Source organism: Centroberyx affinis, unplaced genomic scaffold, assembly GCF_046629955.1.
Source record: "Centroberyx affinis isolate AG114_WGS23_722 - 3 ecotype Tasmania unplaced genomic scaffold, CSIRO-AGI_Caff_v1 ptg001125l_1, whole genome shotgun sequence".
NCBI lineage: Eukaryota > Metazoa > Chordata > Actinopteri > Beryciformes > Berycidae > Centroberyx > Centroberyx affinis.
In genome coordinates, this window is record NW_027279664.1 from 193,568 (window position 1) to 218,316 (window position 24,749).

General features: G+C 42.0%; 3 protein-coding genes across 5 annotated transcripts; 2 read left to right on the forward strand and 1 right to left on the reverse strand.

Annotated features, from left to right (window-relative positions):
- Positions 1-575: 575 nt before the first annotated feature.
- LOC139647844 (nascent polypeptide-associated complex subunit alpha-like) lies at positions 576-5,743 on the reverse strand. The gene is made up of 8 exons (XM_071523827.1): positions 5,703-5,743; positions 4,697-4,768; positions 1,771-1,856; positions 1,592-1,669; positions 1,353-1,499; positions 1,126-1,254; positions 889-1,011; positions 576-731 (listed from the first exon to the last, which is right to left on the reverse strand). The coding sequence occupies exons 2-8, from the start codon at positions 4,764-4,766 to the stop codon at positions 717-719; spliced, it is 648 nt and encodes a 215-aa protein (XP_071379928.1). The 5' UTR covers positions 4,767-4,768; positions 5,703-5,743; the 3' UTR covers positions 576-716.
- A 3,722-nt stretch (positions 5,744-9,465) lies between these two features.
- dtx3 (deltex E3 ubiquitin ligase 3) lies at positions 9,466-14,194 on the forward strand. 3 transcript variants are annotated; one of them, XM_071523834.1, is made up of 5 exons: positions 9,466-9,873; positions 10,064-10,104; positions 10,690-11,492; positions 12,470-12,687; positions 12,910-14,194. In XM_071523834.1, exons 2-5 carry the CDS (start codon positions 10,092-10,094, stop codon positions 12,983-12,985), a joined length of 1,110 nt encoding a protein of 369 aa, XP_071379935.1. In that variant the 5' UTR covers positions 9,466-9,873; positions 10,064-10,091; the 3' UTR covers positions 12,986-14,194. The 3 variants fall into 3 exon arrangements, with proteins under 3 accessions (XP_071379935.1, XP_071379934.1, XP_071379936.1); XM_071523833.1 differs by having other exon boundaries at positions 9,466-10,104; XM_071523835.1 differs by lacking the exon at positions 10,064-10,104.
- A 3,152-nt stretch (positions 14,195-17,346) lies between these two features.
- LOC139647850 (probable E3 ubiquitin-protein ligase DTX3) lies at positions 17,347-21,963 on the forward strand. Its single transcript, XM_071523836.1, has 3 exons — positions 17,347-17,692; positions 19,442-19,659; positions 20,212-21,963. The coding sequence occupies exons 1-3, from the start codon at positions 17,363-17,365 to the stop codon at positions 20,288-20,290; spliced, it is 627 nt and encodes a 208-aa protein (XP_071379937.1). The 5' UTR covers positions 17,347-17,362; the 3' UTR covers positions 20,291-21,963.
- Positions 21,964-24,749: the final 2,786 nt, after the last annotated feature.

Below are 24,749 nucleotides of genomic sequence, written 5' to 3' on the forward strand. Positions count from 1 at the left end.
AGTCTATGGCACAAATCCACGTTTGATACACGACTCCTGGGTTGACAGATGGATTTGAATCATACCAAATTAATTCTGTATTATAATTTGATACTTATATGTGTCACAACTCACAAGTGCATGCACATAAATTTAACACATTTGGATTTTACATTTAGCTGACATTCTTATCCAGAGTGCCTTGCAATGAGTGCAACAGTAAAATATACAAACTGTACATCTTTTTTATTCACTTTAAAAAAAAACAGATATATTGCACATATATATTTTATATTTTTTTAATTGTATTTTTATTTTTATTATTATTATTATTTTATTTTATTATTTTTCTCCATGTTTATGTTTATTGTATGCACCTTCATACCAAGGCAAATTCCTTGTACTGTGAAAACTTACTTGGCAATAAACCTGATTCTGATTCTGAATATGTATATTGGCAACATAGCAAGCAATGCACCACAGTGCCATTTTAGGTAACTTTGTTCAGTAAAAGATGGCAGTATATCTACCATTCAGGCTATTGCTGGGATTTGACAGCCTCCTGTTTACAAGACAGACACTTTCACAAGAAAATATGCACAGAAAATATTTTTATTGGCAAAAAAGGGAAACATACACAGCAAACAGAAACAGAACATTCAGTTTAACACCTCCCCTCCCCCTATATTAAGTTTAGTCATCTCCATTGAAGGAAAGCAAGACGTTTTGCATCACGCCTACATGGTCAGTTCCTGCAAAAAATGATAAAAAATAAAACACTATTAGTGATTTGAATAACGTCACCTGTTCTTTTAACATTTATATTGCCCTTTTCCAGCAACAACCTGTTCACATACAGCTTTACTGTGCACCATGCCTAAGCTTGTTTAGTGGTCTTAATTTTCTTACCATTATAGCATTGACAATGTCGTTATTGTTGTTCTTGAGAGCACGGATAGCCTTCGCCCTGGACACATTAGCTTGTGACATCACCAGCTCAATGTCCTTGACCTCCACGCCAGTCTCATCAACCTGTAACGTGTGAGATTATGGTTATTTTTCTGATTTTCTTTACATAACCTTATCATGAGTGCCTTGGTATGTGTAGTGTTTTGGTAACAAAGCAAAAAATAATTAGGGACTCACCTCTTCTTCTTCGCTCTCCTCTTGTACTGTGGGTGTAAGTGTGCTCTCCTGGATATTTGAGACTGCATCACCTTGCATCTTGAATTTCTCTGCTGCAGCTAGCTGGGCTTGTTGTGAAAGGTCCTCAATCTAGATTAAAGGTCAATCATCATTCAGTTTTTACAGCAAATTGTCGGTATTTTATAAATCCTATGATGACAATAAATAGAAATGAAAATGGCTCTTACCTTGGCTTCTCCAAATACAATGTATGTGTCTGATGCTGGGCTCTTGTAGACATCTGGCTTGGGGATGACAAAGAGAATATTCTTGGATTTCCGGATGGTCACCCTCGTCACTCCTGTCACCTGGCGGAGACCCAGCTTAGACATAGCCTAGCCAAAGATATGAGAACACAAGATATAATTATTGCAGCCACGGACTGGACAAAATCCAAGATGAGGCAAATTAAACTAAAGTACAAGACCTTTCTTGCTTTCTTCTCACTTCTGCTTTGTTTTGCTTTACTGACTGGCTCCTCATCAATCTCTGCTGCTGCAGCAAGCTGAGGGAAAAGAACAAGCATAAGACATTTTTTTTTTTAATTATTTTTTGCTAATTTTGTTTTGCATTTTGAGAAGTGGCCAAAGTCCATCCTGGTCTCACCTGTGCCTGCTGTGTCTGCGTCTGGCTCGAGTCCTGGTCCTCCAACTCTGGTACTGACTCATCACTCTCTGAATCCGTATCGGAACCTAAAAATCAGCCAGTCATCCAATTAAGAATACAGTATTCCCTCAGAAATGCTGTTGGTTTATTGAAAAAAGGTGATGCAAAGATCTGCTTCACCAAACATCTCTTTAAAGGACACATCACTTCACTGCAGTGGTTAGAGTACTGAGCTAAGGTTAGTCTCTTCAATGAGATCAAAATCCAGAATAAAACCCTTATCTGGTTGAGCTCCAAGTCACACGTTTCAATTTTGATCAAAAGAAGAGTGTATCCACCCATGCATAGGCAAGGTAGTGTTATCTGATTAATGGTAAATCCTGCATTAACATGTGAACAGACAGGGCAATACAAAACAGATTTCACACAAAAAAACTTCTCAGAGCTTTGAAATCCCTCCAAGTTCAAGTGTTATGATTCACACACAGCAAATGCAACAGCAGTAGACATTCACAGGTGGGTGAGTGCTTTCTTCAAGGGCACTTGAGTACTTGTTGATACAGAGGATCGAAATTCAACCTTCCAGCTACTGGACAGCTGCTCTATTGTTATTCCATCCTGTACATGCCCTCGCTATTACATTCCATAATCTCTTTGGAGAAAACAACAACAAAAATGTGATTTGTTTCTATAGTTTAAGTATTTCTTTACAATCTAAGACCTACAAATTGCTGTATTTACTACATAAATGGTTACTGATTAGTGCCACGTTTAACGCCATGCAGAACAGGCACAGCACTAAAAAAAAATACCCTTGTTGTTTTTAACCCCTGGTTCCATTGGGGAATCTTGGTCTGGAGGAGGCTCAGTGAGGAAAAAAGGGGTTACAGAGGGAGCAGGAATGGGTGATGATGAGTCCCTTGGGAGATCCTCCACAGTGTCTAGGGAGGCCATAAATGAGCCAACAGGTTCCTTTGGAAGAATCGGTTGCGGGAGGTCACCAATCTCTTCAGCAGATGGAATAGGAATAGCCGCTGGAGCCGATTTAGAAGACATAACCTTGACACTAGCAGGGGCAGAGCAGAAGACAGAGGGATTTTCTGCATTTGGGGGAGATGGAGAAGACGCAGGACACTGGGTTGTGGGATTTTTCTCAATAGTGATCGGGACAGATGCAGTAGCAGCAGCAGAAGCCAAAACATCTCCATTCACAGCTTGATTCTCAGCCAGCTTATCACCAGATGCCTCTTTAGCGCTGCCATCAGCCATAGTGTCAGAATGCAGCTCAGCCTTATCAGTTGAAGGCCCCAAAGGAATGGAGGCTGTCACATGCATCTGCTGCTCTGGTGTTTGACTTCTAGTGGCTCTCATTGTGGTCCGAAGGGCTAGAGCAGCAGAAAATGACATGGGAGCTCGAGCTGCGGGCTGACATGTGACTTTAAAGGCAAAGGGGGAGACTCTAGCTGATATCACTTTGGGAGCAGCTTCAGGCGGCTGGACTTGGACTGGAGAGGAGATAGGTTGAGACACAATATCATCAGTATGAACAGCCTCGGCAGCTGCTGATAAGGCTAGGGGAACAATAGCCGAGGCAGGGGAAGAGAGAGCAGCTTCTTCAGCTGGGCGGGAAACCATAATGTTCACTGCGGATTGGGCAACACATGAAGCAGAAGATAGCATGGACAGAATAGGAATGGCAGGCGGCTTGTGAGTGTGTGGGGCACCGCTGGTGATGTCAGACGGGATGGGATGAAAAGGTTTGGAAAGAGCTGGCGCATAGGTGTTAGATTCAGTTGGCTGTGGCGCATTAGCTGTGCCTGGTGCAGAGGAGGGTTTAGTAGAGTGTATTAGGTTAGTGGTAACCTGCGATCCGTCCGTCTCTCTGACTTTCATTACCTTGGGCTGGAGGTAAGCCTCTCCAAGACCAGAAGGGGAGCCGAAGGAGGGGGAGCCGAGGGGGGTGTAGGGAGGAGTGGAGACGAGGAGGGAGGGAAGACAATTTGCAGATGAGGGACTGAAGGTGGATGGCAGAGAGGGGTGTTTGGTGGCCACAGGTAGGGCTTTAGTTGAGGAAGCTACAGGGACATATAATTGCTCAGTCCCACTTTTAGCCTCATTATTTCTGGTAGGCATAGGGTGACTGGCAGTAGCAGGAGGAGGAGGAGGGGAGGACAGGACCTCAAGACCAGAGTCTGAGGAAAAGACAAGTTTTCAGTTGAAATGCATGACAGTATTTCTAGGATATTACTAACATGTTATCGGTGCCTCCCATCAACAATCCCATCCAAATCAAACATTTCCAAAATGTTCATCTTAACCATGGATGCAGCAGGGATTATATAGCATCATTCCTTACAATGATTTGAAAGACAGTGGCTGATATTGATGGCACTGAAATATGTATCCAACGCTACATCATCTCCAGATGAATATACTCAACTGTTTTAATGGTGTCCTTGGAAGACTTAGCGATTCCACTTAATTTCCACATAATTGAAAGCCACAAAGATCAGTAATTTTAGAATTAACTAGTCTATCACCATGAATTAGTTATCATTTTTGGAAATGAAAGACATCATTGAAATCTAAATTTCCTGGCAAGCACCTCCAGGACCTTTCTACAATGGTGTTGTGAATTGAGTGGGGAAGTAACCAGCTGGCTGTGGTAAGTTTTTATTTTATTTTATTTTTCAGGCCAGGGGGCCAAAACGTTAGTCGGTTAATAAACCATTGGAAGCTGATTTGCTGCTGTGCGGTCTCTACTTTTTTCACTGTTTTTTTTTTTCTGTCCTGCACCTGTGTCCCTTTTTTTTTTTTTTTTTTTTTTTTGGATGTGCGTGATCTATCTCTCTTCTGGTGGACAAAAGTTTGCTTCCTTCCCTGATTGCCACGATGTCAATTTGAGAGTTCAGCCAAGCATACAAACCTGTGTCTGCCCGTGGCTGCTGAAGCTCCTGCTCCAGCACGGGAACCGTTTCTGTAGCTTCACCTGGCATGACTGTAAACAAAAGAAAAGGCTGGATTGAGGCCACTGCACTGTCTGGCACTTCTCATTATGTCTGTACAAGTCTTTGCACAACACACCACTGTAGTCTGAGGAATTCTGTTCACATCTTCATAATGCTCATAACGTCAGTCATATAGCCTATAATCTGAAATATACAGTAATAATTTACATTTACAGAACAAAAAATATTGAAAACACAGAGTCACAGTAAACATTAAGGATTTGTGCCATGTTTACATTTTAGTTATGTCTAAGTTAATATTTTTTTTATTATAAATAAAAAATAGTTCAAACAGCTGTTCCAGTTGCCCCACCTGCTCTCCCTTTACTCCTCACTTCACCTCTCTTCTTCAAGTTCCAGAGAAAGAGGGGAGTGGAAAGTTTTGAGACGCACCCCTTGCTTTCTTGTGATCGCAATAGCAAACTTTAAAATGTGGGTTGCTGTCAGGGAAATCGAGGTGAAATATGCACACTAAACCTCAAATTACCTCAGGTCCAAGCACCAAACGTCAAGTGTCTCGTTCAGTGTGGAGCTGATAAGGCTGTGTGTGTCGTACAGAAACACAGGACCTAGTTCGGTTGGCTAACATTGACCCATTCACACATACAGTACTACAGGCTTATTACAGCAGCCAGTGATCTAAATCGTGAGACGTAATTTGTTTTCCTTTACATTTAGAAACATACTGCTACGATCCAAACCAAGCTAGCCAACTACAGCAAGTCATATCGATGGAAGGGTCCGCGGACAACTACACAGCGTAAGCTAGAAAATGGCATTTGTTTTGCTATGTAAGAAGTGGTTGAAACAAAAATGGCTTCAATTCCTTAACAATCCCAATTTAAAAGTAACGTTTCAACGATAACTGAGACCAACAGATAACTATACTGTTCGATGATGACAGATTCTTAACGAATAACTTACTCTGACGGAGGGTTATCCAAGCTTGCCGTGAAATAACTACAACTACCAGAATGCTTTGCGTTGCGGGCTGAATTACCTTTTAAAGGGAAACCACTTTTACTTAAACCTACCTACTGATCTGCTATAAAACTATCTAACTGTACCTTTATAGATGAAAGAAAAAAAAGAATGGAGTTTGACATAGTTGTAAATACAAAGTTTATGAGTGGAGTAGTAAAGGCCTTATAACTCATTCATAAGTCATTTTACATTCAGAGTTTGATATCATCATATAAAGCAGTAATTTGTTAGCTTAAAATTTGAAAAAGATCCAATAGAGTCTCATTCATTTATTTCCCAATGAAAGTATTATGATCAAAACAATACCCTAAAGCAACTTAGTTGAACTAAAAATACAATGGCAGTGTATGAGATGCATTGATCACATGTATTTCATAGTTTCTGCTATTTCAAATTGTGCCTTCATCATTCACCTCCTGTGTATGTGAAAATAATTAGCAATAATTAGAATCTCCACAGTTCAAACTTGGAATGTAGCTTTTAGCTTAAAGTATGAGGAAGAACTTAGCTGATGAAGTTTGGGCAACGAAGAATAGTAAGTAGCAGAAATATACAGAACTAAAGTGTCTTGCTTAGCAATCACTTAATAAACTGCCAGGAATTAATGGAACGTATAGAAACAAAGTATATAAACAAATCGTATGTAAAAATGTGTTTTAAGAAGTGATTTGAAATATGCTACTGATGTTACCGGTCTAGCTCGTTGGGCAGGATGCCCCAAAGCCCCAGGCCCCGATGACTGGGGCCTGGTCACATCAGCAAATCCTAAATCCAAAAACTAATCAAAACCAACACAGAGATGGTAAAACAGGGGCAACAGAACACTGTACCTTTGTTTCAGTTGACAGCTGGTATATTTTACACCAGCTGCAGACTGGAGAGGGACTTTCTGGACTTTTCTGAAGTCCTTGTTTCAGCAAAGTTTTTTAACTGGAAGAAGCAAGACTGAACAACCCTTTTATTTTATCCATCAAAACCAATAATCAACAATAACTCTCTGATTTCTAGCAGTAGGCTTAACAGTGGTTGACCGACTACAGAGGTTGTGTTGAATCTCATTAATGGAGTTGGTTGGGCCAAATCCAACAATATTGGATTTATTATGCAATAAATGTTGAGACCCTCAGTACTTTCCATCTGGAAGTCAGTTATTAAGATGGGTTAAGCTGCTGGTATCACCCTTTTGGAGTTATATTAGCATATTGAATTGAGTATTGTCTGCATAACAGTAGAAATGACCTAAAATGACAATAGGAATTGGACACATAACAAAAATAGTGTGAATGGGGCCTGAATTTGTGCCTTGATGTGCTGGAGAGAGTGTTGCACTCCCTACAAAACAACAAAAAAGGACCTGCCAGCAGAATATGATATGAACCATTTGTTTGTAACACCAACCCATTCTTTGAGATCAAGCAGAATGGTTTATGGTGTCACGCAGCGCAATGAGATCTAAAGGGATTAAAATAGAGCAGTGAGCAGTGAGGATGAGATCATTTGTAACTTTAACCACAAGGTAAAGCTCTCGATTTACAGTTCGATCTTCTTTCCAACCCTCACCTATGGCCATGAGCTTTGGGTATTGACCGAAAGACTGATACTGCGGATACAAGCAGCCGAAATGAGGTTTCTGCACATGGTTGCTGGCCTCACTCTCTGTGACAGGGTGAGGAGCTCAGCAATCTGGGACGACCTCGGAGTCGAGGCACGGTCAACTGGGGGGAGATGATGGGACAGACGCAGGACGCACTGGAGGGATGACAGCTCCCAGCTGCCTGGGAGCAACTGCAGAGCCCCCAGGAGGAGCTGGAGGGAGTTTCTGGAGGAAAGATGTCTCTGCTGCTCTGCTTCCCCTGTTGCCACCATGACCCTGAGAGAAGCAGCTATAGAAAATGGATGGATGGATGAGTCTCTGTGTTGTGGAATGCTCTAAACCGGGCTGAATTTTCTCATTATGTGGTTATTATTATTATTTATAAATAATTTACCAGGATCTATTGCCAACATACTGATGATAAACAGAGCTACATCAAGTAAATATAAACACATCAGAAGTATTACTGGTTGGCTTCTTTACAACAAAACAATGAACACTTTTTTCATAATGAGCTAGGCCAGAAATTGTAGTGTAGCTAATAGCATATAAACTGTGTCTGACAGTCTTTAGACTACATCCACAAACTCATCCAGTACTTCCATTTTAGGTTTTAGGGCCCATTTTCTCTCCTGCCCTTACCTTTCTAGTACCTTTTGTATTTATGAGCTTCATGACATAAGTACTAATTGTAAAAGCAGACCTTTTACATGCTTATTTTGGGTGGGCAATGAAGAGAGAGTTAAATTCATGAATTTATAAAGTTCTTATCTTATGTCATTGTTTTACAATTTTTCTAACAGTATGGAAAACTTTCTGCAAATACAACGCTGCCATAATGTAAGCAACACACACACATATACACTCACTGGCCAAAATAATTGGAACACCAGTTTTCCATGATAAGCATGGCTCATCAAAAAAACAAAAGTTGCACATGAATTGAAACACAGCAACAGGGGGTGCAGGTTTTGCTAAACAAACTTGTGACTTGCGTCTTTCATGTTTTATGGAAAACTGGTGTTCCAATTATGTTGGCCAGTGACTGTACTGTATATATACTGTATATACAGTATATAATAAAAATAACTTGTGTAGCTTTCACACATGCTGTCAGCACTAAGGCATTATGTCAAACCCATGGAGGTCTGTACTCTCATTGTGATGTGTAGCTTGTGTAGGTTTCCACAAGTCTGACATGTCAGGCTTTGTCAGGCCGAGTGTCAGAAGGGCCAGACAGGTATATTGGTGCACTGAGACTATACTATTGGCCTGACACAGATCAATACTGTCACTTTGGAAGAATTAAAACTGAGGGATACTTTCCAATTGGTATCACAGCCATATAAAAAAAACATTATCGAATGCCAAATATATTTGAAATTGATCATTTTAATCCCAATTTTTTTTGTCAAAGTATGGCACCCAAAAATCAGTTTCAGAATTAGAAAATGTCTCTTGTCCTCTCAGTTTACGTTAGGTTCAGCAGTTATCTTTGTTCATCTTTGGCTCTGGTGACAACTTTTTGTGGCAGAGGTTCACTCAGGTTCACTGTCCTGCATAAGGTGAAAAGCAACAGGAACGAGTGCTGTGTTGGTGGGACTGATGTAGAGGAAATCCAGATAACTCAGCTTTAGCAAAGTAATATGATTACAGTTATTATCTCTCAAGCCAGTATCTTTTTGAACTATGGACTTTCCCCAATAAAAAGAACCTTTAACGCCTCTATCTATCTGTATAAAAAAAAACATTATCCCCAAACAATATAACTTCTGTCAAAGATCAACTTGTAGAAATGACATCATCATGGCTGTCAATAAATCCATGCACCCTCAAAGCTTGCATCATAACTGACATGAGTGGATATTCCCGCAGGTGGCATGTATTTTTATGTTGTGTGTAGCATGTATTTGTGCATGCATGTGTGTGTTGTTATGAGTTAAAAGCTGTGAATCACCACACAAAGTGATTCACAGCAACAACAAAAAAAACAAAAAAAAAACATTTTTAGCCAATCGTGTAAGTCCTGTGACGAACTTCCTGGTCACATTTTCTCGTAGGTCTCTCAGTCCCCTCATTAATAGCTCCTTTGCTCGTAGTCAAGATAGGAGGACATGGGTTGAAAGCAAAGGCAGAGACACAAAATGATACGAAAGAAATTATCTGTGTGGAGTAAGCTGTCAACTAGCTAGCGTGGTCGGAGCCAGATAAGAGTTAGTGAAGGCTTTGCACTGCACGCCTAGCCCAAGGACGTACGAGGAAGGCAAATTCAGGCGAGACTGAGGACGAGGAGTAGATTGGATGGCATTTACCACGGCCAGGGGAAGGGCTGTCGAAAACCTAGAGAGATATGAGCAGTGAATACGACTGGATATCATGTCTTGACTACAAAAGACTTCTTATCCGCAGATAAACTGCAGCAGCACGCAAAAAAAAGGGGCCTCGTCCGATGGAGCACCGTGCTCTTTAATCCAGCCAGAAACCTCACCGACAGGCAGCGACGAGCTACGGCAAAGGGTGAGGTATCGAAATAATCAGAGGAAACGCTTGTGTTTGTCGCGAATTTATCAAAAACCTGATGTTGAGGAAATCGGTAATGTCGCTTGCTGCGGAAATGGCTCAAACAAAATATCATCGAGCTGCTGTGATAACGTTTATTCCTCAACGCACAGTCCTTCAGTTTTTCTTCTCTTTTTCTGTTCAACAGGACGCTTTATTCGCAATTAAAGGAATTTATGGGATCACAAGGTAACCTCTCGATCTAACAAGTATCACCGTATTTGTTTCATGTGACTGTTAAGTGGGCTCTATTTTCAGCCAAGCGCGTTTGATGGGCTTTAGTTTCCTTTGTTTACAGTCTGCATTTCTGAACAGCTGATACGTCCTCAGCAGTGCCGCGATACTGCCTGTTGTGGGTTTGACGTGCTGCGGCCACTGCAAACAGCTGTCCGTAAAAGCAAAAAAGATATTAGACATGATTCACTTTGGTCATGCTCAACTATACCACAAACAAAAACAGCGGAAATAGATCTGAGATATTGCTTTTCCCACTCACTCAGTTGCACGAGTAGCAAAGGAGTAACAGGCAGAAACAAAAACACTCTTCCAGGGATTTGTTTTTATGGGGCTGAATTGATTTTAATATAATCGATGACCTGCTTGAAGACAGCTTGCATATATTATCCATTTGTGAAATTTAAAAAAAATAGACTTCTGCATGCTCCAGAAGAAAGAACTTCTACAACTGAATTTACATACAAGTGCAATCCAATTGTTCAAACAGGTCAAACTGTGTCAAATGTGCTGACGCCTCTTGTGTGTATTTCTGTGCAGTTTCGTCTGATGAGATGAGTGTGCGTGCTGGCCAGGGCAGTGATGAGGTGCTGGTGTCACAGGCAGTGTGGGATTACCTGGCTGCAGCTGGGCGGCCCTGGCTCATTGACTTCCAGGACAAGCAGGGGATGAGCGCTGGTATCATTAGGCGAGGGGAGAGGGGGGGCTGCTGCGCTGTGAGGCTGCAGCCGGTGGACGGCTCCAGGAGGGCTGGGGCTGGGGTGATGGATGGAACCATCTCCAGCGAGACCCGAAAAGCCTTCATTGACTTATGCCGCTGTGCCCGCAAAGAAATGAGCAAACAGGAGGGAGGGCCCAAGAGGAAGCGGACTCTGCTGCCCTGCGTTGGAGTCCTGGAGCCGAACGGAGAGGGGAGCCTGCTTCCGCCGCCGCCTCCCCAGCCTCGGCGGTCCCAGAGGCAGCAGCAGAGGTTCAGGAAGCCGGCCGATGAGGAGGCCTGTGCCATGCTCCACGAGGCGGCCCAGAGGAAGGACATGGACCCTGGCATGGCTTCGCACAGCGAGGCCGAGGACAACACCTCCTGCTCTATCTGCATGGGGGACATAGTGGAGAAGACGACTCTGGAGAGATGCGGCCACTCGTTCTGTCGCTCTTGCCTGGATCAAGCCTTCAAGGTGAAGAGAGCGTGTCCGGTGTGTCGGTTAGTGTACGGCCAGCTGATTGGGAACCAGCCGGCCAATGGCAGTATGATGGTGGAGAGAGACCCTGACCTGGAGCTCCCTGGACACGAAGGCTTCGGGTGTATCTGCATCATCTACAGCTTCCCTCCTGGTCTACAGGCGGTGAGTAGACCTGGAGCATGTGGAGATGCAGACTTTGAGACCCACTCTGTGCTACTGGCATACCTTGCAATTTTGATAATTCTCCATGGGTGTAATGAAACACTCAGCTCACAATTTTGATAGATAACAGAGGGATCACTCAACAACATTGTCACAATATTAGAAATGCATTGAAGACTGAACAATATTGCCAAACACAGAATAAGTGTAGGCTTGAGAGTCTTAATTTGGCATCACACCATATTGATTCAAACATTTTGTTATCCAGTTGCATTCAGTCATATTAAATTATCCCTATAACTCATATCACAATACATTTTTCAGTTCCTTAATGCATAGGTTGACTTGCATGCTTGCAGTACTGTTTCTTCAAAATGAGGTGAAATTTAAAACGGTCAATCATTATTATTCTCACTGTATAAGACAAAAACAGACATTCTAGTGCAAGTGAAAAAGTGAAGTGAAAAAGTGACTGTCACCATTATAAACAGTAGTCGCAGGGATCTGGTTCATGCCTTCATTTGCCTAAATACAGAGTTAGCGAGCTTGAATCCCTACTTCTTCTTCCTCTTGTAGACCAGTTAGTTAGGTAACAAAAACAGTAGAGAGGAGAAATAATTAAATATTTGATAAGCTCACATGGTATATAGAAGCACCAATGATTGTTATCACACTTATTTGACAGTTATAGTGGACAAAAAACATCTGCATACATATCCTTTATGTGTAAATAGGAGTTTTTGCCCTTTTTAAACTAGAGAAATAAAACTGGGGGGATTTTATTTTTCAATTTACCTCAGGAGGAAATAGTTGACTGCAGTTAGGTGTGTCCCTGTAGGTATCAGAGGAAGCCCACATCTGTTCTTGATCTGTGGATGGGAACACAATCGATGTAGTACAAGTGTTATGAACCCCAACAAGTAGGCATCATTGTTTTGCACCCCTTATTAAAAGTGATCCTGTTTACTTCCTAACAGCCAGAACACCCGAACCCGGGTGTTCGGTACCCAGGAACGGACCGCGTGGCCTACCTCCCCGACAGCCCCGAGGGGAACCGTGTGTTGGGCCTGTTACGCCGGGCCTTCGAACAGCGCCTTATCTTCACCATCGGTACCTCCATGACTACGGGCATGCATAACGTCATCACCTGGAATGACATTCACCACAAGACCTCGATATGGGGGGGGCCCCGCTGGTATGTATACGCTTTTAGTCGGGGGCTTATGGCACTGAGATTTGATTCTGTAATGGCCTCGCAAAGTTCCCGAGAGCGGTGGTAGCAGAGAAGAGGCCCCCGTATAGATTGACAGGTGTAATTTAAGTTCCTGACAAGGAAAGGCCTTGTCCTTGGCTAGATGGCACTGTTGCTGCCTGAGCGTATACTGATGCACTGATGGCTTCTTATTTCTTCTGACAGTTTTGGCTACCCAGACCCCACTTACCTGGTGCGAGTGACAGAGGAGCTCAGAGAGAAAGGCATCACGGCAGACTGACGGCGTGAAAGCGTCAGGCGATTCCAGGACTCTCTAGGACTTGTGACCGTCCTTGCGGTGGACACGACTAAGGCTCCAGGTTCTGTTCTGAGACTGCCCATCCCTAAAAAGGACCGCTGAAGACGAGGCCCTCAGCAGACACGCGTCTAATGCTGCAGCAGAGCCCACCTCACTACACTAGTTGTTCCTCTGTTTGTTCATTTTCCTCGGGAGTTCAGCTTAACCCAGTGCTTTGTGTGGAAGAAAATACTTTGAGTGCAGTGCATTCTTGTATAACACAATCCTCTACCTGTCACTGTTGGCAATAGGACCGATATCTGATGCACTCATTTAGGAGTATCATGGCGTGTTGGAATTTGAGGTACTTATATATTATTTAGGAAAATCTAAGTTTGAAATGTTAAAAAAGACGATTTATGTTATATTAATGTTTATTTCTATGCTGGGGATTACTTTATTTGTTATAAGCACACATTCTTGTTTTTATCTCCCCAGTAATGTTTGTTGAGTCAGTCTCTCTATTTTGATTGTTATTAATTACCGATGGTAAGGATAGTACTTGGATTATAAGGCGGAATAGCACTTCTTCAATAGAAGGAAATCATTCTCTGAAGTTATTGCAATCTAAAGCACTCATAGGCACTTTGGTAAGGGAGTGTGATTTTCAGTGAAGTAGGAGTAATGGTTTTTGCTTCCTCTCCATGGAAGAGTGCTCGGGGCAAACACAGGTTTGTGCAGCCATGAGCTATTTGCTTGGTGGCTACAAGTTGATGTCAATTGCTTGGAGCTCTTCATCTGCGTTTGATCTTCCTCATCTCTCTTCACTTTTTACTTAAATAGGAAGAATGTTACTGGATGTCTCATTGCGGCACCTTTTATTGTATGTCAAGACTTCCCCTGAGGTTCTTAGCCATTGTTTATTCCTGTTACTTCAAGATGTCTCCCAGGTTTTGAGCCCATCACTTCAGTTGTTAGTAGTGTGCTCATCTAATTATCAGATTTATGACGATGTCAAGCGCAAAAGGGCATATAGACCACTTAAACCAAATGAAAGGCACAAAAGCTCTTTAAATATCTATGCCTCTGTCCCTGTCAAAGTGGGAAACTTGCCTGCTAATTTTCTCATTTAAAATGAGGTAACTGCTGTAAATTTGTTTATCTAAATAGATAATCTAGGATCACAGAGTGAAAACCTAACAAAAGAAAATGTGGGAAAAATTGCTATTGATTTGATTTTGGGTGGGTGGGTTGGGTTTATCTCATTTTGTTGTGCCTTTCTTATATTCAATTTTGATAAAATCAAGCATGATGTTACTAATGAATGGTAAGCAGTTCAGGCGTGTTTTGGTGTTATTTGATAGGTCAACAGCATTATGTTTGTAGCTATATTATCTGGCTTTAAGTAAAAATACCACACAGTTCATGAGAATATGTATACTGATGTGTATTTAAATTAGCTTCTCATTCATAAACTTTCTTGTAGTCCAAAAGCTAAAAAAAAACTCAAAAATGATAAAAGCTATATGTGTGAAAGTGCTTTGCTAAGTGCAGTAACCTGCTTGACTAGTGGTAAGTCTGTCATTAATTTGATTAGTCAGATCCATACATCAAATAACCTTTCTTAATTTTTCATCACCTTTGTATTTTTGTTAAGGGACCAACTCAAATATTTTTGGGACACAGGATTGTAGTTTACTAAAGGTACCGTGCAAACATTTCTATGCATTACATGACTGAGAAGGCGCCAGGAGACTGAATAGTTGGAGGGATTGCACATTGCAAATTGATTGTTAATGAAAAGTTGGAGTTTTGCTTTTCTAATTGCGTTGATTCGTACTTTGAGTCTGTTGATATTCAAAATAATGTGCTTTACATTTTAATACTTGAATAAAAAGTTATGTTTCGGTTTGTGTTTGACATTCAATAGAGGCCCTAAATAGGGTTGTGGTTTCTGATTATGATCTGATGTATCCCAGAACTATTCCACTGTAGTGTCAAAGAGACTGGTTCTACCAAGATGTTAAACTCTGTGAAGGCACGACACGCCATCTAGTGGACAAAAGTATGACTGAAGAAAGAACAGGGCTGAATACCTCAGTCGTTAAATGGGAGTTATACATGGAATTACGTAAGCCATATTTTATAAAAATCTTTGAAATACCTTCATGCATATTCAAGAACATCCACTGAGTCCTACATTTCAGGTGTGTTTCCCCATTGCATTTCATGATAGACAGTCCTTTTAACCAGCTGTAGTGTTGGAGTTGGCTATTCATTATCCAAAGCTACCACAAATAAGACACATTGTGTGTATGTGTGTGTGTGTTGGTGAGCTGGATTTTATTTACAACTCGGTTTTCTCACACCAAAGTGCTGAATGAATGAATTACACTATCACTAATAATGCTTGTAAAACTTGAGGTTGGTTATTTGCCATGGCCTAACTGTCTTACATTTTCAGTGCATTCAGAAGAGTTGTTTTGGCCCTGTACCTCAATGCAATCCCATTCATTGCCAGGATTTGTTTTCCCTGCCATCTGGCACAGGGGCAGCTGGTTACAAATAGCAGAGCTCAGATGGGCCTGCACCCTAAGTTCTGGAGGTGTTTTCTCTTGCTCACAGCTTCTGGCAAAAATTGGCATTATTAGTGATCATAAACTGTTTAGAAATAGAGACTGAAACCCCAATAATCAAGGGTCACTACATATGCAACTGTCTCAGCAATCTCAGAAAACTGACAGTGTCTAGTTCCACTAAAATTAAAATTCTTGCTGCTAATGTTAATTATTGCCACAGTTCATGATTGTAGATAACTTACAGTATTTCTGTCACCTAATGGGCCGGGCGTGTCTGATCCAGAAATGATTTAAATTGCAGATTTTCAAGCAAAATCCAATCAAGTATAAACTGCTTCCAGTAGGCTTAACCTTGGAGTGTCTCTATGAATGCATCTCTGATCAGGCACCTGTGCAGGGAGATGGGTTTAAAGATGACCCCGTAGATTAGAGTGCATCCTGGTTTCTTCTCTCTGCCCTGTGGTCTACCCTTAACACTCTTGGTAGCTCGAATGGCAGAAATATAACCCAGACACTGCAAGGAGGGTGCAGTGCAGAAATGCAGAAGTTGGGTACATAGAAGGCAAAATAATGTCAAAAAGGTGTTTTTAGATCATTTGTTTTTTGATTATGTGGAATGTTGACACTTTGGTAGCTACCAGTTTTTACTGCCAGAGGCAAGGCAATGTTTTAGTCGGCAACCCATTCAACAAAGACAGACAGCGTCTGACAAACCAACACAAAATCATTTTTTTGTGTTATTCATAGTATTCTGCTATATCACCACAAGGCCTTCTTGGCAAGGAAATAGCAGGTGATTGTAATCAAGTGACAGCCACAGCCAATGAGCTGTGTATATGGCAAAGCACCATATTGGTAGGAAATGCATGTGACATCATGGGGATACTATGAATACACCATCAATGAAAGTATCACGTTTGTGTCTATAAGCAGTTTAAAAAATACTGCAATAGAATTCAAGACTAGCAAACATTATATTTTTAGAAGATGAATCACACAGCGGTTAAAAATGGCCCATAGACACCTGTCTGCTAAAGTGGTGTTAACCCTCAGGCATGTGCTCTCCTCCTGCAATGCTGCCTCAGGCAGAGACCAAAGCACTGCCATGCCATTACCATAGCAAGTTGTTTTTCTCAAAAACTACTCTTTACAAAAAGTATATTTTTACCTCTGGTTGTTTACAACACTTTCAGTATGTGTGCAATTTGATCCAAATAAACTTTGACGAAACTGCAACTGTGGGCCATATCTCGAATGTAACTTAATTAAAAAACAAAACATAAATCAATCAATTTGCGCTAATACGTTGAGAACAGATAGATTATGACCTGTATTTCCCATGGAAGTGTCATATAAGTATACCCGGTGGGTAATTTTCTCTTGGGGGTTACTGGAAATAGGGCAGAGTGGGAGGTCTTTCTGGTTCTTCCTCCTTTCAGATCTCAGCTTGATTCCCCGCCTCACCTTGGGGTGAGTTGGATTTAATGACCCGGCGGGTTATGAGACCAGAGGTGTGCTGCCACAGGGGGGTGTCATTGCTCTGAGCCACATCGTCTTGGCTTAATTGTTTCATTCATTTTGCGTCAGCCGGAAAGCCCTTGAAAGTCATCTCATGTTTAGTAAACGAACAAACTCGTTACACCCCTGCGGTGGACGGGGCGCGAATCGAGCTCACCCAGTGTGGAAATGAATCGGCAGGCCTACTTTACTTGACGTCAAATAGTGTCATTGGAAACCACCAGCCCTTTCACATCCATACACGGATGGAAATGCAGCAACATTGTCGTCACTTACCGGAAAAATGGACAACACAACAAATGCTCACTGTGATCTTAGCACTGATGTGCACAGATCTCGCTGCGCCTCAGATATGGATAACTGCGCCATATGCTTAGACATAATCCAAGATAAGAAAACTTTAAAGTGCCATCACTCTTTCTGCACTGAATGTATCGACTCGGTGTTCAAGTTCAAGCCCGCCTGTCCGATATGCAACACCTACCACGGAATCTACATCGGGACCCAACCGGAGGGCACGATGACAGTGACGCGCCGCTGGCAGAGCTTACCTGGCTTTGAACACTGCCAGACTATCGTCATTGAATACCGTTTTCCATCAGGGATACAAGGGGTGAGGCTGACACTTTTAATGGAGGTTTGAAGGCACTGTAATATATCAGCAGAGATTGGGTGGTGCTAATAGCTCTTTCACTACCACTTTCAGCCACTTTTACAAGTTTGCAACTGCCCGCCAGAGGGCGCTGCAGCCTGTTTTTCAGAGCAGGTATCCCAGCATGGATGTATTAAGAAATCTGGATAAGCTCTGGCAAAATGGCCGACCTTTGATTTCAGCGTCACCCGTCACATAAAAAAAAAAATCCTCCTCTGGCCCCTTATATAACCGCCTATAATACTTCCATGGTGTCAGCTCAAGGAGGTTTTTCCCAGCTCCGTGTTGTGTATCGTGGCGTCTGGAAGGGAGACAGGCGATTTGAGGAAGTGATCTCAGAAGCGCATCTGTCCGTTGCCATGCCAACAGAAGGTCTGGTGGAGGGGGGTACGGTGAAAGACAAGGATATCACGTTTATCCACTGATTTAATAATCATTACAACTGAAAATGAAAAACTGGAACAATTTAGCGTCGCTTGTTTTCATTGAGAAGAATTTAACCCCCCCCCCAACCCATCCTTCCAGGTGACAGCAGTATGGTCCAAAATAGGGCAATTGATGATATGGAGATTGATTAAAGATCAATGTATAGGGCTAACCGTGATTTTCCATATCCCAGCTATTGATGTTTCAGCAAACTGGATTACACTAGCCTATCCTTTGAAATGCAAAAGTCCCCCACATCATTCACATCGGGCAAGTGTAGGCCAATTAATAGCCTAATAAGCCTAAAAGTAATTTAAGACAACTCACAGCTGAGAACAGGTAGAGTGAGTCTAATGACTCTCTACACCATCAATATGCAGCAGAATATCTGCAAAGCACCCATTTAGGAGCATAAGTTTACCTGTAACAGAAGCCACCAAACAAGAATTATTTTACAGGTATTACAGGTAGCAGGAACAGTGTGTGTGTGTGTGTGTGTGTGAGAGAGAGAGAGAGAGAGAGAGTGAGAGAGAGAATATCCCTTGTGTGAATTAATGATAAACACCACGCCATATATTTCTTGTTTATAGGGGGATTAGAGGGTAGAGATAAACCGAAGCAACTGTGCAAATTTTATTTTCAGTTGGATGCACACAAACATCACACTAAAAATACAGCATCCTAGTTTTTCTCCATGTCAGGCTTGGAGGCTGAGGCGAGGGTGGTGACTGGGGTGAGGAGCTCCAAGGCGCTCTGATGGCGGGTGCTGGAGTGTGTGTGTATGTCTGAAAAAGAAAGGACATTTACAGATCAAGTGTGCCAAGTCAAGGGTGTCGCATTCCATCTTGACTTTGTCCAAATTTAAATCTCTATCTGTCTCCAAAGCCCTGCTGCTGAAAATGAAATAATGAACATTTTAAGTTATTCTTTGGATAAATGTAATCTTAAGGCCATGAACATGAATCTGCACATGCGGATCTTCGTGTGTGTGTGTGAGAGAGAGAGAGAGAGAGAGAACATAAAATTACAATAAAATGCATGCAATCAAAATGACAGATGGACTGTCTATAAGCATATAAAGGTAAATTTATGTTCTTATGTTGGCAGTCTGACTTTTTCTTGGCCCAATATCTTTGGGAATATAATAATGCTCTAAATAACTCTGCTGGCAATGGTGAATGTACAGCATACTCTACCTGACTTGTCTGGGTGCATTTAGGTAAAAGTAATAGTAGAAAATGACTCACTAGCCTACAACCTGCTGTATCTTTGACCTTATTCCAGCCTGAGCACCCAAACCCCGGGGTGAGGTATTCCAGCACGTCCCGTACGGCCTACCTGCCAGCCTGCGAGGAGGGGGAGAGGGTGCTGAGGCTGCTGAGGAAAGCCTTCGACAGGAGACTCACCTTCACCGTGGGACGATCTGCCACCACGGGCCTCAACAACGCCATCACCTGGAACGACATCCATCACAAGACCAACATGGGAGGAGGCCCACAATAGTAGGCACATTGCTCTTATTGTTGTAGAATTAAGAGTCACTTATTAATTCACCAAGTACAATAAATGAACAGGAATTTGTCTTGGTGGCTTTGGTGCAGGAAAATACTGACAGCTGTGCATCCTGGATCTGACCACTGGCTGAAGTAGCCCAGTCATACTTGTTTTCAGTGAATAGTACTACTAGTAGGAGTAAGTACTTAAAAATGACTGAGGGAGAAGAAAATACTTAGAAAAACTAAGAAAGTACTTAAAAGGGATCACTACTTTAAAAGATCTACTTAGCTAAATAACCAGAGGAGTTCCACTTCTGGACTTCATGGTAATTTCACAATTTGAAATGACAAAAATTGATTTGGAGTACCTAGAAGAACAGACAAAGCACCTGATACTGCATTAGTAGCATATTGTTGCTGTCGGGTAAAAAAAACCTCATAACTCAAATTTTTGTGATTTTCATTTTTTAACTTCAGTTGAAGCATTACATGCCCCTTTATGGGTTGAACAAATTCTATAACCTTTGGATGTAATAAACCTTTTCTTCTCCCTTCCAGTTTTGGGTATCCAGATCCAGAATACTTGTCCAGGGTTCAAGAGGAGCTTCGTCTTAAAGGTGTGACAGAGGATGACTGAGCGCTGAAGCCCTACATTCAGGAACCATCCTCAAAATGACTATGAGTGAAATAGCTTTAATACTTGTATGCACTGCGACAAAGTGCCTGATTTCAACATTGCACTTGTTGCGCTCATGAAGTAGGGAGCTTCATCAGTGACAATTTTTTTTTTTAAAAGATGAATTTATTCAGTAAAATGGATCGATATGATTGAAACAGTAGAGCGGTGGAGTTCAGTGGCTTTTCCCAAAGATGTTGCAACTGCCAACTGATTACGCATATAAAGAACATTAAACATACGCAAATAATATATGCTATGCAACAATCAAAAGTCCAATAGGTGAGTATGTTATAAATAGAGTACAGCGGGCTATAACTCTGTTTTACAGATTTACTGAATACTTATATATAATCGTTAGTTTCCATTTTCTAATCAGAAACTATGGATTACAATGTGTCTCAGTCATGTTTACTAATCATCACATTGCATTTCACTCCTGTACATTCCTCAGGCTGACAATGAGGTTGATTGTGGTTACCATGGCAACATGTGACAGCTGAGCTGACCAAAACTCAACTTCAGAACAATAAGCCCAACTTTAGTTTGAACAGTTAACTGTAACTGACAATTAAACTCCACATTCCACACATTTCCACATTCCTGAACTTAACTGTGATGCAACAACGTAGCTTTGGTTTTGTATTTCAGGCACAAAGAAAATGGAATCTCAAGCCCTTTTGTACTACTTTACAATAGCTGACGTTGGCAGACTATATTAATCTAGTTCAGTTCGATAAAGTTTAGGTCTGCCCACACATGACGTTCATGTAGATGAATGAACTAGCTAAACATAGCATATAAACAATACATGTTCATTGTAACTTTGCACCTGTAAAATAGATGTTATAGTTCAAATGGAGTTCAGTGGCTTTTCCAGAGAAAGTGAGTGCACTGTTTTCACTCAACAGCTGTGTTACTGAGATGATGCTGTATGTGTGGCACCTAGTAGTGTTTTGTTGTTTGTTTATTTTGTTTATCTTTTTTTGGGGGGGGAAGGGGCTTATAAATATAATTAACATGATAAATGATAGGGTGTACAAATAACACGTATACAACACAGTTATTGCTTTGTTGTGACATCAGTTGCTCATATAGCCATTGCTGCCAAGACTACTGCATGGATGATGTTTACCATGTCTGTCTCAACTCAACAAGTGTCAACAAGTTAATAAAATCTGTATCAAGATGAGTGTCAAACAACTAAGAACCCCAGTTTTCAGGAGTGCTCCAAATTCACCAGCCCAGTCATGCATCTGCTATGCACTACATAGCCTAAATGAAAAATGATTTTGACCTCTCAGTGCTGCCATTTTCCTATTTAGTCCACTAGAGGGCGATGCTCTCCTCACAAAGCCCATATGACGGCGTCTGTTTGGTATGCAGCTGTATCATCATCACAAACCCACAGTCCCACAGCACCTCCCAAGCCTCATAGCCCAAAGTCAGTGAGAGGAGCAGAGCATCTGCTATAGACGATGAGTCATGTGTTTCTATGGGGCTCAGGGCAGCTTTAGCTGTGGCAGCCACACTGTACACATAACAGGGAGGGAGGATATCACCTTTTTTTTTTACCATATTGAATGTGATATAAACACTAAATAAAAGATGAGCTATGGTGTTTATATGCATAGACAGACACGGTGTAAAATTAAAGGTCATTAAAGACACATATTTACAAGGCTCGTGTCTATACTCATATGTTAAATGTGTAACAAGTGTCCCAGTCTTGACTAGCCCAGATAAACCTTCAAATATTGTAGCCAAAGAAGATGTGTTAACTAAAAGCAGTGAGTATCACCACCTGTATCCCTTCAGATCTCTTCTCATTCCACACAGCAAGACAACATATGCTCAGTTTTCACCGTCCGCTGAGCTCAGTGACCCCGGCCAGCACCCAGTCACCAAGTTACAACTGAATATGAACGATATCCAACTGATCTACCTCTCTGTAGAGAGGAGTTGCGGGGTGATCAAGTGTCTTTGAACCTTTATCTCAATCACATGACTGTTAAGAGTGAGACAGTGTGTATGTGACAGGCAGAGTTACAAGGCCTGGCCTCTTTAGTGCTTTGGTGTTTAGGAGCTGGGGGCATTTCTGTGGCCTAGGATCACTGGGCATCTGCTGCTCCCACAGAGCAGGGCAGACCCATCTGGTCCCCCCCCACCGCCCCCCCTCTCTCTCTCCCTCTCCCTCTCTCTCTCTCTCTCTCTCTCTCTCTTCCAGCCCTTCTATTAATTCATCAGTCCATCCATCTCTCAGTTCTTTTCCATTCTCACCCCCCTACATCTATTTCTTTCTATCCTTCTGTCCTTTTTGTGCTTTTGCTATCAGACAATTCCTTCCCGATCTGCTGTGTTGTGTAAATGGAGAGAGACGTGGACCACATACAACATCGCTGGTTGCAGCTTTCTGAACATTTTGTATGTATTTTTCAATTACGAATAACAATGACAGACTGGAAAATGGCCTTCCCGAATAGTGCGGCGGGGTGTGAGGAAAGGCACAAATGAAGACAAATGGAGCGCTGAAGATACAGAATATACAGAGAAGTGCCGTGGAAACACAATAAACATGGCTACTTCAAATTCACTTTCACTTCAGTGGAAGTAGCCTACATTGGAACATCAAAGATTCCATGTGAAAGGCTGAAATGTATTTCCATAATGCATCCTTCCATGTTTCCACTCCGATCTCTTCAGGCATTATTGTTTGAGTACATCCCAAATCCGTCTTTCTTAATACACTGAAATGCAATGGCTTATCTAGCACTTTGAAAAAAATCACGTTACACTCAGAGTACAGTATTTTGTTTGCACTCTCACTTACAAAGGGGCAGGAACAGTACAAAGTATGGCTTTAGGTCCAGAGCAGTGAATTATTCTTAAGTGACTCTTTGCCCCTCTCCGCCTTCCCTGTCATCATCCATCTGGACTGGGGCAAGGAATTATTGAAATCTATCTAGAGATATAAATATGCATTAATGATTATGCAGAGCAATAACGTGGGTGGATTAAACATGCATCAATGTATAAAATGGATTTATGGTGTTTGAGAACAAGTTTTCAATGCATGGATTAAGCCATAGACTGATCCGTCAGTCTATGGCTGTTTTCATTTATTTCCTCCAAAAGTCTTTAAACACTGTGGCAGCAGGACAACTTGAACTGTCCTCCCTTCAGAGAGAGAAAGATTGAGAGAAAAATTGAACCAAGGATTCAGTTTTTTAATTTAATGTTTTGAGGTGTGACTAGAAGGCTGCTTAGGAGGAGCTTGAGACAAAGACACAGACAGACATACCCATCAGACAAGACATGTGCAATGTTTCCTTCACTAGAGATGATACAAAAATTATTGTGTGACAATCCAGAGCCTTTGTCACCCAATGCAAACCCTGTTGTCATATCTGAAATCAACCGGGGACGCACCTTCTTATGTTGTTTCCCTGCTTTGTGGGGTTTTGATGAGAGTGTTTGTTTACACTGCAATGACAGTGACAATTTGTGTGTTCATGTTTGTGTGTGTATGTGTGTGTTTGTGTGCTGTACAGTAGTTCTCGCCCCCTCTCCCCACTGTGCTCCTTAATTAGAGTGTCTCAGGCTGTGGGGAAAACCCTGGCACACCGCCTGCCTGCCTGCCTGCCTGCCTGCCTGCCTGCCTCTCTGCTTTTGTCTCCTCATCTTCTCATCCTCCGGAGCTAAAGCAGCCCAATCATGAATATACCTGTCTATCTGGGTGCAGGGCACGCTACTCCTCTTTCCCCTTCACTGTAATGAGGATCAACTCCTCCAGACTTTCGAATACCTTTGAAGGCATTTTTTTTTCTTCACCCAGTTTCCCCTTTTTAACATCAAGGTTGACAGGAATAAAGATTCTCTGGCTTCTCCGAATTAGAAATCTCTGTATCTCAATCATGAAGGACAAACAAGGGCATTTCTGGCCGCATGTGTATGTTTAGCCAGTGGACAGGAGGAGGTTGAGGAGGCATCTGTCCCCATACACAATCTTTGTGTGACAGAACGTCGGCCCACAGCGCTGACATGCTCATTCACCGAGCCTTGGGCTGTTTGCTTAAGAACAGCAAAGTGAAGGTGGGTGTGTGGGTGCCTGTGTTTCTGTGGCTTTTGTCTGTGTGCCCTTGACTGCATCTGTGCATACAGTATGTACGGATATGCACAAGTGAATGCATGAGTGCATGAATGCATGTGTGTGTGTGTGTGTGTGTGTGTGTGTGTGTGTGTCGAGGCTGTTCCTCACATTCTGTTCTCTGATTCATAGCCTGGGCTACATGGCTTTTTGTCTGCCTGATTTAGCAGAACAGACCTTCTGCTTTTCTTAGTAATGCTGACAGATTTACTGACTTACTTCACCAACGGGGCACAACAGCAGAGCTGGCAACTATTGGGGCTTTGGCTGGGT